A 13,245-nucleotide genomic window follows, 5' to 3' on the forward strand; every position below is an offset into this window, starting at 1 on the left:
TCCAGCACTGGCACGCGGCGGCAGTAGTGTATACATTTACAGGATGCGCTGCAGCAACTTGTCAAATCTCGTTCAACAGCTCCTTCCAGGCCCGTGACCACTACCAACCAGAAGATCAAGGGCAACTGGCATATGGGATCGCCACCACTTGCAAATTCCCCTGCAAGTCACACAGCATCCTAACTTGGAACTATGTGACCATTCCTGCAATGTCACTGAATCAAAGTCCTGGAGTTCCCTCCCTGACAGCGCTGCAGGTGTGCATGTAGCAGTTGAAGAAGGCTGCTCACCAACAACTTATCAAGGGCAATTAGGGATGGGCAATAAGTGCTCACTCTTGCCAACATTGCTCTCATTCCAAACAAATTTTTAAAAATCCTCTTCCCTCATGCCAACCTTCCACTTTGGCATTTATGCTTTCAGATGCCCAAGTCCTGCTGCCTAGCCAGCCAGTGCAGCCTAACAATGAAGGGCAAGAGCAAGAGCACACTCCTGATGAAGAAGCACCATTGTTGGTCTGATGCTATCAGCCATCAGCTCAGAAACTGGCACTGTTTGTACTTTAGAGGGTGGTATAGAGGCAGAATCAGGATCTGATGAATCCCTGGGCAGCAGCAGGTTGTAGCCAGGCTAGGGGAAAGGATAGTGTGTATGCCAGTTCCCCCAAATATGAAGTTACAGACAGGTTCTGCTGTAGTGGACTCAGATGAAAGCTTTGACAGGGTGCGTGCAGGAAAATGCTGGCCTACATGCACATATATGTATGCTTGATGCACTGGCAGGCCTGCCAGAGAGCCTGCTGTCATTGTCAAGGAGCATGGAGGAGTCCAGAGTACCAAAGAGTTTCACAACATTTAAAGTAGAAAATTTCAAACTATTCTTTATTCATTGCAACTAGGTATATGAGGTGTGGGGTCCACTGCATTTTTCAAAAGCAATGTTTCACACAGTGGCTCTATAATCTACTTTTCGAACATGACACCAATCATAATAAGAGTCCTGGTTCCTCCTTTGGTTTGTGTTATATTAGCGAATCTCAGCAAAGGGAGATCACAGCTACAACTGAACTTGCTATTCCCTGAACTGTGAAAAGAATAAGGCAACCAGAGGTCTGGCTTATCTAACAACCCCTCTGGTAAGTATATTGGTTTTGGGTGTCTGCTCAAGACAGGATCAGGCACTGCTTTGATGGACTCTTCACCCAACGTGACAGCACTCTTTGTTCAGGTTCACAGATAAAAGATGGATACCACAGCACAAGCAGTGCCCATGCAACTTAACCAGGTAAGCAATTAGAGTAGAAAGTTAACTATTCAACCAGTTGGTGGCACTGCTATTTTTCAGACATGTTCCACCTCTCAGTGCAGTATTCCGTGCTCAACGACAGGAAACATTGGAAATTCATCATTGCATGAGTGTCCTTACAAAATCTCTTACCCTACTCTTCCTCTGCGTAAGTCAATGATCCATGATGGCTCTGCTTTCAAAAGTGTCCACAGCAATCTTCCATCATGCCAAGTGGCAATCTGCTTGCATGCGTGAAGATTTTGGGGGCAAAATGGCTGAGCCTGGGATGTTCATGAGGATCTCTGAAGGCAAGTTTGGATTCAAGTTTGGCAGCTCCAATGGAAAAATAGTCAACCAATATTTATTTGATCTACCAAGCCACACTTAAGCTTGATTGATGCCTTTCAGAAGTCAAAACAATATAGTGCCAAACAAGGCTGGCTGTTTTGGAATGCTTAGCTCGAGTCTCACTATACACCTAGAAATTATTAAAATTTTCAACTGGACCCCAAGTGTGTGATTTCTAAGACAGAAATCAAATTGCCCACTTAATTTGATGACTTGTAACCAGAAGTTTGGTCATCAGCAAAAGCAAATGTTGAAACTCAAGCGAGGAATTGTACAAGATTGACAGTGAGTTCATTAAATACATGTATATTTGAGAATAATGCCTCTTAAGCTCAATGAAGTAATTAATTGTTAACCAGTTCCTGTCCTGCATCAAAATGTTGCATAATTGTAATATGCCTGGCAAGACAATGGACATTGAAGTAATATTTCTTTGTGTTGTCCTATTTCCATTTAAGAGTCAGTTTCTAAATAACCAACTGATTTGCTGATTTGTCAGTTCCATTCCATGCTTTTCCAAGAAACAAACTAAGATAAAGGGCTCTTTACATGGAAGTTCAGAACTGAACCCATGACTAACTATATTCCCGTTTGATTCATTCAACATGTTAATTCAATTCTTGATTAATGGCACATTTTGAGAACTGTATTCAATCCATATGATTTTTCACCCCTGATAGTTTTACAATTAGCTAATGATTTCATGAGTTGGCCAATCAAGGATCTGCTCACCCTGTCTTCAGGTCAGCTGATGTGAGCAATTATATTGAAACAAGAGTATAATTTTCTCATGGTGAATTCTTGGTGGTGTTACTGCAATATTACCCCATTCACTACAGATAGCTTTTTTAAAGCTTCAGTAATGAGGTGCCAATTAAAATCAAGACATGCAATGTTGTGCATATGGAGAAGAAAAATAAAACAAATAAGAATTAGAAGCAACAGTTTGATTTTATTAATTAGAGAATACACCACCTTGAATGGAGATGTGGAGTCCTCCATTCCATTCGCTTTCTCAGAAGATCCTGGGCCTGAAATACTCCTCCTCCGCGGCGAACGTTCTCCAGGTGGCTCTGCAACAAGCAAGTGTTTAAAGTCAGTTTCGACAACCAAATGCGCACAGCACTGTAGTAGAAACACAGTTAACACAAAGACTGCTTTCACTGCAGCTTCGCATGGCTGGGCAGATACATAAAATATTTAGACATACATTCTCCAAATTGGACATAACCCAAAATTGGAAATTAGAATTTGACAGTAACACAAACAGCTCATTTACCAAACTGTGCCAAGAATTATTTTCAAAAGCCTTTGACGACATGAACTACACTGCAGGTTGCGCAATAAAACATTGGCCATGGGGTTGTTGGATTGGAGGCCAAGAATTGTAAGAATCATCTTGGGGCAATTATGTATCTATCACGGAGTCAGTTACAAAACAGCATTCACAGTGGTCTGGGACCAGATCCCTTGGCCACCTTGTTGGGCAATGAATTGCAAATGATACAGTGGACTTGTAAGTAAAAAAAAGGCTCATGTTGTTTAATATTACACCAAGTTATAATTCGAATTAGGTCAGGCCAGGAACTGCAGAGGGCCATCTCAGAGGGAAATACCTCAATGCCAAACAAGATACTGCTTTTTGCCCCACAATTCGAAACCAAAGCTGCACGTTACAAATGAGCACACTTCCACGATTGTTTTCAAGAAACAAGCTTTCTTCCATGAAGTATTATTTGGCATCTTGGTCATTACCGCTCACCTACACAGTGAATTCACCATCTCAGTCATTACAGGAACTTTAATCCTAACTCTCCCACTTATCATTGTTCACTATTCTCCATGAAAGGTGTCAACCTGGTCAGTGGGAGGTATGCAAGATCACCCACGCAATTTTCCAGGGGAAAGATGGGTCCTCAACTTGTCAAATGCCTTTGAAAGGTACAGGTGAGGTCACAATGCATTACAGGGAAAAATGGAATCATCCATGCAAGAAATTCAACTACACATCCACTCAATACCAAGTGGATGCAAAGCAAATTATTTCTCTTAATCCACTTGGAATAAATTGTACTATCTGAAGTTGAGAACAGCAATGTCAATGATCGTCTATTCACAACAATGTACAAATCATATGGGCATGAGAGTTGTTCGGACTCGAAATGTTAACTGTATTTCTCTCTCCACAAATGTTGCCAGGCCAGCTGAGCTTTTCCAGCATTTTGTTTTTATTTCAGATTTCCAGCATCCACAGTACTTTGTTTTTATATCCACATATTAATCATGCCAGGGAGCTTAACATCAATTGGGTTGATTTAACATTATTTGAAATACATTCATGTTTTTGTTGCTGTCCATAGACAGCAGCACCTAGAACAGAGGCATTCAGCTGTTCCTTGTGAATGCCTGGACAATGTCAGTGCTGGAGGTTGCCATCTCTATACATGTCCAAGCAGCCTGATTGCAATCTTGGACTTGAGCAGAATTTGGCTGGACCCAAATGATCACCTATTCTTGAAGGTTGCAAATCATCATCTTTCCTTAAACTGAGCACTGTGGTACACAGAGTTGGGGAATATGTAACTTATGTTGCAGGACAGACAGCCGGAAGCAGAGACTCGAATGAGTGCCAGAAATGCATTTTAGCAGGAAAGCAAACTTTCCACTTCAAACAGGCTGGCCATTTCTCTTGTTATAGAGGTGCCATAAATACCTTCCAAATGATGGGGCATTTCTTTGCAGTGATATAATTTATACTTGCCTTCACATTCATGTGGACAGTAATTTCATTAGAAATAGCCTCTAGAATGTAGAGACACACACAGTAACTGAACCCCAATATTTCAATTCAGGAACATTAGTGCTTTTCAGTTCTTTTTCCTATTTTTAGTTAAAAATGTTGCCTTCTTTTTCCCTCTCCATGTCCCAAGGAGAGCCAACTATCTGCTCTTTTTAGCTTTGAACTATAGCCTGTGAATCTGCACTCCTATGGGTAAAAATCTCCTCTTCCCACAGCAACACCCCTTCATCAAGCCCACTTTGATGCTGCTCATTCTTAAAACCACAGGCAACACTGCCAAGAAACCAATTGCAATACTTTAAATATGGCTGGCAAGGACATTACTAATTATATTAAAAGCAAGATTGTGTCAGCATGCTCCAGTCAACTCCACTTGCAATAAACGCATGCTTAATAAATGGCTGGAACTACAGCCAAAATACCTTTTTGTAAAACTAATTCTACTGATAATATAGGAGGAACATTTATTTTATATACTGTTTTCAAATGCAATACACATTAAAAATTGGAACTTCTTGATTCCTGGTCTGGGATAGCTGTTCACCTTCAGAAGAATTATGGTCTTAAGTATCAATAAAGCTGGAATGAGGTCATAGAGGTTGTGGGAGGTGGGAGATAATAAAATCAGCCAAGATTACTGTTTGATGGCCAGGTCAAAGAAGGGAAAAAGAGCGAGGGAGGAAGGGAGAAGGGAAAAAGAAAAGAGAGGAACGAGCAAAAGAGGGACAGAGGGAGAGTGTATGTGCACAGTACAGTGGATGACGGGCATGCAGGACATAGTGTGGCCAGAGGAGGCCAGGGCTTGAATTGCCTGTGACACTCCCATCCACTCTCAGGGCAAACAGACAAGCAAATCTGTTTGGGCTTACATGTGAAGAAACAAAGTATCTAGCAGTTGCCTGTATTTCTTGCAGGAGCCACCACTGCCCAGGGATTTGAGGTTGGGAGAGAGAAGAAAAGAAAATAATGGAGATGGGATGGGGCATGAAGAGAAGAGCAATCCAGGAATCTATGAGAACTGTTCTTACACTGGTGGCAGAGATGGCAATGAAACATGCAACAGTATCAGGGAAGGTTGTATGTAGAATTTCTTGGGCACAAATTGGCTGCCACATCTGCCTACATAACAATAGCAACAATACTTCAAAAGTACTTCACTGGATTTGAAGCACTTTTTTTTCCCTTTTGCTTTGTATCAAGGAGGCAAAGTAGCAAAAAGTAAATATTTATACAAGTTAGTAACGCAGGAAAGCAATTCATCAATAGCAGCACAAGCTGCATCTCGGTTACATAAGGTTATATCAAGGACGTAGCACAAGGACAGGCCAATCAATCCAAATGGTCTGTGCCAGCTTTTATGCTCCACTTGAGCTTTCTCCCACCCCATCTAAACCTATCTTCCTATTCTTTTCTCCCTCATGTGCTAATCTAGCTTCCCTTTAAATTCACCTATGCTATTTGTCTCAATACTCCTTGTGGTAGTACATTCACATTCTTAACACTTTAAGCAAGGAAGTTTCTCGTGAGTTCCTGAACAAAGATAAAATGGAAGAACGCAATCATCTATCTACAGAATATAGGCAATGAGTGATTATGTTATAAAAGACCCAGGCAGTGACTTATCCAGTTTTGCTCATGAGTGCTCAAAGCCCAAACTGCACACCACTGGAGATAATTTAATCCTGTATATCAAAGGTCAAGGAATAATAAGTTCAACAAGAGCAAAAGACAAAGCGACAGAGCCTGAAATCAAAACCGGCATTCAGTATGTTATCATTCATAATTTCTGTAACTCAAAGAACAAAAATATTGGGCGGGAAACTGGGATGCCCATTCCAGGTGCTATATAGGCTACTAATGCTCAAAAATGAGCCATTTCGTAAAAGCATTTGCACAGGTGTGCACCCAACTACCAGTAGCAGCATGTTTATATTTTTGATTTGCCATCAAAGTAATCTCCAAAGTAAAGTAAAAAAAAACAAAACAAAGAATTAAAAAAATGGTATACCAGCATCTAACACATTTTGTAACCCACAGGTGGCAGTTTCAGACCAATGCAACATCATTTTAGGCTGGAACTGGAAAAGTTGAAGTGCTCCACACCCAGGCTGCACTATTCTACAGCAAAGTTGCATCACTAACATAGGACTGTATGGTCCTTCTACAGTCCATCAGTAACCTTTTAATGCTATCCTGCCTCCAGCAACTGGCGAAGGCCCTACCCCTTGACCTGAATGTGTAACGCAAGTAGAAAAAATACACTAAACTGCTAAGAATGGCTGCAAAACTATCCTAGGCAGTTCTTTACATTCTTATACTTCCAAATATAAGAATTTGGGTAAAAATCCTGGAACTCCATCGCTAACAACACTGTGGGTGTACCGACACCACATAGGCTGCAGAGGTTCATAATGGCAGTTCACCACCATCTTCTCAAGGGCAATTAGGGATGAGCAATAAATGCTGGCCTGGCCAGTGATGTCCTGCCGTGCATGAATAAAAAAAAATGTCTACTCAAGGCATGCATATTTGTTTAAGCTGCTGTGCTTTTGAAACAGCATCTTTTATTTGTCCATTACTTCTGACAAGCGCACACACAAGACAGGTGGATACAAATGGGAAAATTCAGATCTACAGTCAACAGTAATCACTGCATTTGTTTTACAGCAAGTTTTGCCAAGGGAATAAGCAACAGAACAGTCACAAACAGCATGACTAATGTGGAGCATAACACTGCATTACCTTAACCATCAACGTTGCTGCCTCCTCTGCTCAGTGACCCAGTGCTGCCATCCCCAAACAAGTGTGATGTGTGACTCCAGTTTATTCAATCGATAGCTTTTTCCCCCACAGTACCCCATTATTCACAGATGATTGCAAACGATTCAGTGCTCACTATTTTCCATATAGCTACAGTCGACAGGTCAGACAAATAGCTCAGGAACAAGTGCTGACTAAAAAGTATTTCTAGCCAATATTCAATATATCAACACCAGGAGTCTGACAGAGCAAGGTGATGCTAATTTATTTGACATTTTCTAGGGCTTGAACAAATCTTTCTTTCAGATAATTGCATTAAGGTTAATCAAAGAAGTTACTCTATTTTACGATTGAACCACAAGCAACAAGAGTGTGCCATCTCTCTGTTACGATCACAATGAACTTTGGGGAGAGAGCAGGGTAGCAACATTTGTTTTGGGTTGCTGAAAGAAAGACACAATGGGGCCCTGAGGGAAACCTCCTTCTGCGCTGTAAATTTCTATGAGTCATGGACTATGATTTACAAGATGGCTGTTTTATTCAGGCGCAAACCCCAGAACCTGCCCAACAACTAAATAAATGAAATAAGACTGACAATGGAAACCAGTATCACAACCACAGTGCATTTAGAGTTACAATCTATCTGAGAGAAGAAATATCAAACTCCTTTGTAGGAAACCAGTTATGCATAGCATCAAAACTTACAATTCTAAAAGACATAACAGAAGGCAATCAACACCCTTTCAAAGCTCAACACAACTGAAGTAATTCACTTGCAAAAAATAGATAATAAATCTTTACTGCCAGGTTTCCAGAGCCTCCAGTTCCTGCCCAATTCTGGCCCCACCATGCAGCATCCCATTCTGGCCCCACCATGCAAACCTCAGGTTCCGACCCAATTCTGATCCAGCGAGCAGTCCAGATCTAGTCTAATCTTGGCTCATTCTTCAGCTTCAAATCCCAGGAAATCTCAGCCTGACAAATAAGTTGGTCGTCCAAGTTAAATCAACAAAGTCAGAAGGTAATCATCAAAGTGCAAAAAATATTTACTAATCTTTATTACCCGATTCCCCTTTCCTGCTCAACTGCACAATAATGGTGCAATTCAGTGACCATCAGAGGAAATGGGTGGATTGAGTTGCTGCAATACAACGCATACTTCGGACAATGATGCCTGTCAGCTTGAATTAGCTTTTGGTTACCAACAGGTTCTGGTGTATATGCAGCAAGTATATAACATATTCTCAAGCGGACCCAACTTGTTTGCCTTTGTGTGTCATATATGAATTTGAAATCAGTGATTCTATTATACTTCATGCGCCTCAAGTTACAGATATTAAATAAGCTTGGTATTCCTCCTGATGATTTATACAATTTATGTTTCAGGATCTGTACCAGGATTGGCAGGGCTCACTGGTGCATGCAGGCCACAGACCATTGTTTGGATATATTTGTTGCAGTGTTTCTATGCACAGAACACATTGTTGTGTACTTTACATCTTTGTGGTTTCTAAAATGTATGCATTCACTCGGTTCCCTGGATCTGGCATGAGATTATCCTGGGTTTAATGATTCAATCAACCGCAGCACAAACAAATAATAACACTAGTCTGCAGATGTTGAATTTAAAGCACTGAAACAAAGAAAGTGAACCTGAGGACCATGAAGAAATGTTCATCAGCAGGCTTACTGACAATCTTAAATTGCAACCCCAGTGAGGGCATGTACATACAAGTCATATCACTAAAGTCTGAGCATTTTGCAAGGCATTGCAAACCTCAAGAGTCACCAATCATTTGATTTTGAGCTGGGGAATCCCAGCTTTTGAACGGGCTATCAAGAAAGTAATAAAAAAAAATATTTCTTGTAAAAGGTCAATTTCCCCCCAACGCCGCCCCACCCCCCAACACCTGGTTTACAAGGTTTTGTTCCCAACAACTAATGTTATGAAAGTTATTAACAAATCCTCTGCATAATCAAAGCAAACATCAGAACTCAAGTCATGATCCCACTCACACTCTTCGTCCTGTGCCAACACACCCTGACTTGATTTGGACCTGGAAACAGACATTGCTCTCCAGTATTTTCTAATAAGCAAAATCTCTAGGATGTATGAGATACTGGTGCGCAAGCAGACGTTACCTTCCAACAGGCCTGCCTAGAAAGCGATTAGTTATATATGCTGAAAACATAGGCTTTTTAAAAATCTTATGAAACCCTAGTGACTTACCAGTAGTACTGACAGCAGAGCTGGGACTTGGCTGGTCTCCGAGACAGCCATATTCGCCGGAGGATTGCACTGTGCACTGGTGACAAAATGAAAGCACCAGGGTTGACAAGGGAGATGTTATCGAGTGTGACTGCATTGGCACCAAGTTGGCACCAAGTTGAGGTTGGCCCGCAGGTGAAAACAGTGGCTGGTGATGCAAACAAGTGCACGTTACAAGCACTGTGATGTAAACAAATACAGTATATGATATGAGTGTTAGGTGAGTAACACTAGGATGCTGTGCTTTGCAGGGATGAACCAGTTTATTCACCATCAGGATTTTATTAGCTAAAAATCTGACCCAACCAGAAACACCACCAGCCCAGTTCACTCAAATTTTAGCACTCGTGCATGCAGCAATCTTTTATCTTTAAAAATATTAAGTAGAAGCAAGGAGAGACAATTCACAGTTCAACTTCATCTCCTTCCTCAGTGCTATTCTTAGGAAGTGATTGTATTCCTTCCTGTTGGGAACGGGCAATTTTAAAATACTTAGCTAAGATGACAAACTCTCTCATGTACACTGGGATAATTGTCATTTTGATTTTAATTCTATGACACAGCATGCTAAGTAACACTTAAAAACAACACTTATGGCTATGCTGCATTCTCTTTCTTTCACTTTTTCTCCTTTATCCAGCTGCTCTCCTAAAGATGCTAACACTTGTGGGGGCGTAGTTTCAGGTAAAATAGTTGGTCTGTGTTAACTCACTCAAGCAGCCTTCTTACACCTGCGAGTTTAAAAAGTGAGACAGACTGTTCAAACATAGAGTGCACCTCAACCAATCTTGTCCTCATCAGATAGCCATACAGGCTCATTTGCCAGCAAAGACCTCATTACCATACCAGGCAGTGCATTTACCTACCTATCTATTGGACACTATTCTTTAAAAGGAATGCAATCTCATCCACTTCCTGATGGTTCAAGTTCCAGAACTGTTAATCTCTTAAACTGTCAGAAAATCTTAACTGTGACAATTAATCATAAAAATTAAAAGCAGAAACAAAAACTGATTAAATATTTATACCAAGGTCACTTCTATACATCCAATATAATACCTGCCATCACCACGGCCAAACATTAAGGAATATCTAACTGATTTTGGAGATTTCATCAAACACAATACACATCTGTTGGTTCTGACAAAAGGTCATCTACCCGAAACGTTAAGCCCGTCTTCCTCGACCCACAGATCTTCCCTGATTGACTGAGCATTACCAGCAATTTACTGTTTTAATTACAATGCATAAAGTGTTTGGGTTGCTGATAAAGTCTTTCAAAGCCTCAAAAACTGCCACAAATGAGAGAGGAGTTTTGATACACAAAAAAAGCCAGCTTTCACTCTGGCAATGGTAAATCCCAATTATTGTGCACATGAAAAAATTAATTTTCCTGTCCAAAGAAAGAAAAATAGAAAAGCAGTAAAATTAAGATGGAAGAACATAATTAGACAGAACACATAATTAATCATGACTTTAAATGGCAAAAATATTTAAAATCCACAGTAAGCCTGCATGAGCTACACCACTCCCTGAGGAAAAAAATGCACTAACATTACACACAGCTCTTTATTCCCATTAGAAAATTTACTACAGTACTTGGCACATACTCTACTTTCCTCCAAAAGTGGGGCTTTTCCTTTCTCAACTCCCCATAAAGACCAAGAAAATCCAACACAAAAGAGCACCTATAAAAAGCTTCTATCCAGCCCAAACAAAAACACTTCCTTCACTCAGGATCTTCTTTGCTCCATCGATAAACAGGGGCTGCAAACTTGAGGGGTCACCATGTCACAGCAAAGACTGCAGTCCTGAGCTTCAACAGCTGCCTCAGAAATGAGCCACGTACAAGTACCCCTGAAGGTGCCTTCACATTTATAAGGTCAGCAAAAAAGTTCATGATTGTCAAGGCAACAGTAGAAAATTCTCATTTCATGAAAAACAAGGCAGAGGAAGCCTAGTGTTAACTCCTAATGCAACTCCTTCCCTTCCCCCAAAATCCTTTGAACATCAGCAATTCCACATTGTACTGTGGCAAATGGGCAAAACTCCCCAACAGATATAAACACAGCATTGTTCTACATAGTCTAATTATCAAGCACTAATCCTGAGCAAGTAAAATTATTTTACAGTCAGTGATTTTATTTTACAACCAGACAGCAGTGCAGTCCTCCTTTGCAGAAATCAACTCCAGCGCAGAGACATCTGCCGTTTCCTCACTGCAAAGTGGGAATATCTGAAATTTCCTCTGTGCCATCAACATACACATTGTTCAAGATGCTTTTTATTTTTTCTGACAGTAATCAGGAAATAATAGAGAATTCTAGAAACTCCTTTGTCCGCAGTTCAGTTACAGTGTACAAAATCATGCTGGTATTTGCATCAGCATCCTGTTTCTGAAACTCAGCACTTTCCAACTGAATCCAGTCACTATGTTTGCACTGTCATTCCGACTCTCATTGCAGTTATGGAATTTTCCACTGCAGTTTACAGAAAGAATTTTTTTAAAATAAAAAATTAGACACACATCCACAAACAAAGGGAAGCAGTTTGTCAAGCTGTTATCCCATTGTTGCCACCTCGGACTTATGCAGCACATGAAGCATCCCTTCATTAAGTAAGCTAAAAAAAATTTTACAGCAGTGGTTGGCAAATACAAAACTTTCTCGACAAATTCCTCCATCCCTGATTCAAAGAATGATTCAAACTTCAAGAAAGAATTTTTTTCAACAGGGATGCACTCCCTGAAGCATCATTTCAGAGTGATCAGCCAAACCAGAGGCTCACAATTACAAGCATGCACCACACCCCTGCATCCTTCTCTCACTCCAGTCTGAATACAGTGTGTCTCACCCAAACAGGCTTCAAAATCCCCATTAGCCCTGCATCACCTGCTGTCAACCACCACTTTGATCAAATACACAAAAGAAAAAAAAACCTTGCTATAGGTTTAGGGGTCAGGTAAAGTCTGTTTTCTACCGAGCAACAAAAGAAGCTGTTCCTCATCTTCAATGCAGTCTGACCACTCTGCTCTACCATGGAGGAAGGAACTCATTGTCAGTCAACAGAATCTGGACACTGGCCACAAAGGCTGCACGGAATATAGCAACACCTTCCATACAGTGCTATCATCTTCTCTCGCAAATTAGAACAGAGACAGCCCTCCAATAAATGGGTATGCAAAGAGTATTTTATTGATCACAGGCCTTTCTCATTGGAGCTTTATGCGGCTCATATTGATAGATTTTAATGGACCGTTTAAAGCCTGCCAAGAGAGACATTAAAGCTTTCAGTCTATTTCCTGGATAAGATACTTTCTATGCCTTTATGTCCGCAGTCAGCAGTGTTACAGATTACTAACTGATATCACACAGCAACAGTAACAGTTTTTTTACAAGTGGGATTATCACAACATTAACAAAAATAAAATCAGTGGCAATATTTGATTATCATGGTTTGTTTTCCAACACACCCTTTTCTCCTTAAACAACTGAAGGAGACCCCTTCACAATATTCCTCTCAGACTGGCTGGTGGAACAGTCCAGCCCCACCAGGGACTCTGCCAAAACAGTGCATTTAAAACTGAGTTAGTTATATCTTCCTTTCAGTAGCATCGCCCAGCACCAAGATGCTACCCAACTGCAGAGGTAGCCAGGGTTGTATACTTCTATACACCTGCCTAAGACATGCAAACAAGGAGCAAGAGTTGGCCATTCAACCCCTCGAGCCTGCTTCGCCATTTAATAAGATCATGGCTGATCTGATCGTAACCTGAAATCTG

At 40.8% G+C, this 13,245-nt stretch overlaps 1 protein-coding gene across 5 annotated transcripts in view; it reads right to left on the minus strand.

Moving 5' to 3' along the window:
• Positions 1-13,245, minus strand: part of rasal2 (RAS protein activator like 2) — a 411,464-nt gene that overhangs the window by 152,810 nt on the left and 245,409 nt on the right. For all 5 annotated transcript variants that reach the window (XM_041208224.1, XM_041208220.1, XM_041208219.1 and 2 more), the window contains exon 4: positions 2,611-2,708. In XM_041208224.1, the coding sequence (XP_041064158.1) occupies positions 2,611-2,708 (98 nt within the window). The remainder of the gene's footprint in view (positions 1-2,610; positions 2,709-13,245) is intronic.

Source organism: Carcharodon carcharias, chromosome 16 (assembly GCF_017639515.1).
Source record: "Carcharodon carcharias isolate sCarCar2 chromosome 16, sCarCar2.pri, whole genome shotgun sequence".
Lineage (NCBI taxonomy): Eukaryota > Metazoa > Chordata > Chondrichthyes > Lamniformes > Lamnidae > Carcharodon > Carcharodon carcharias.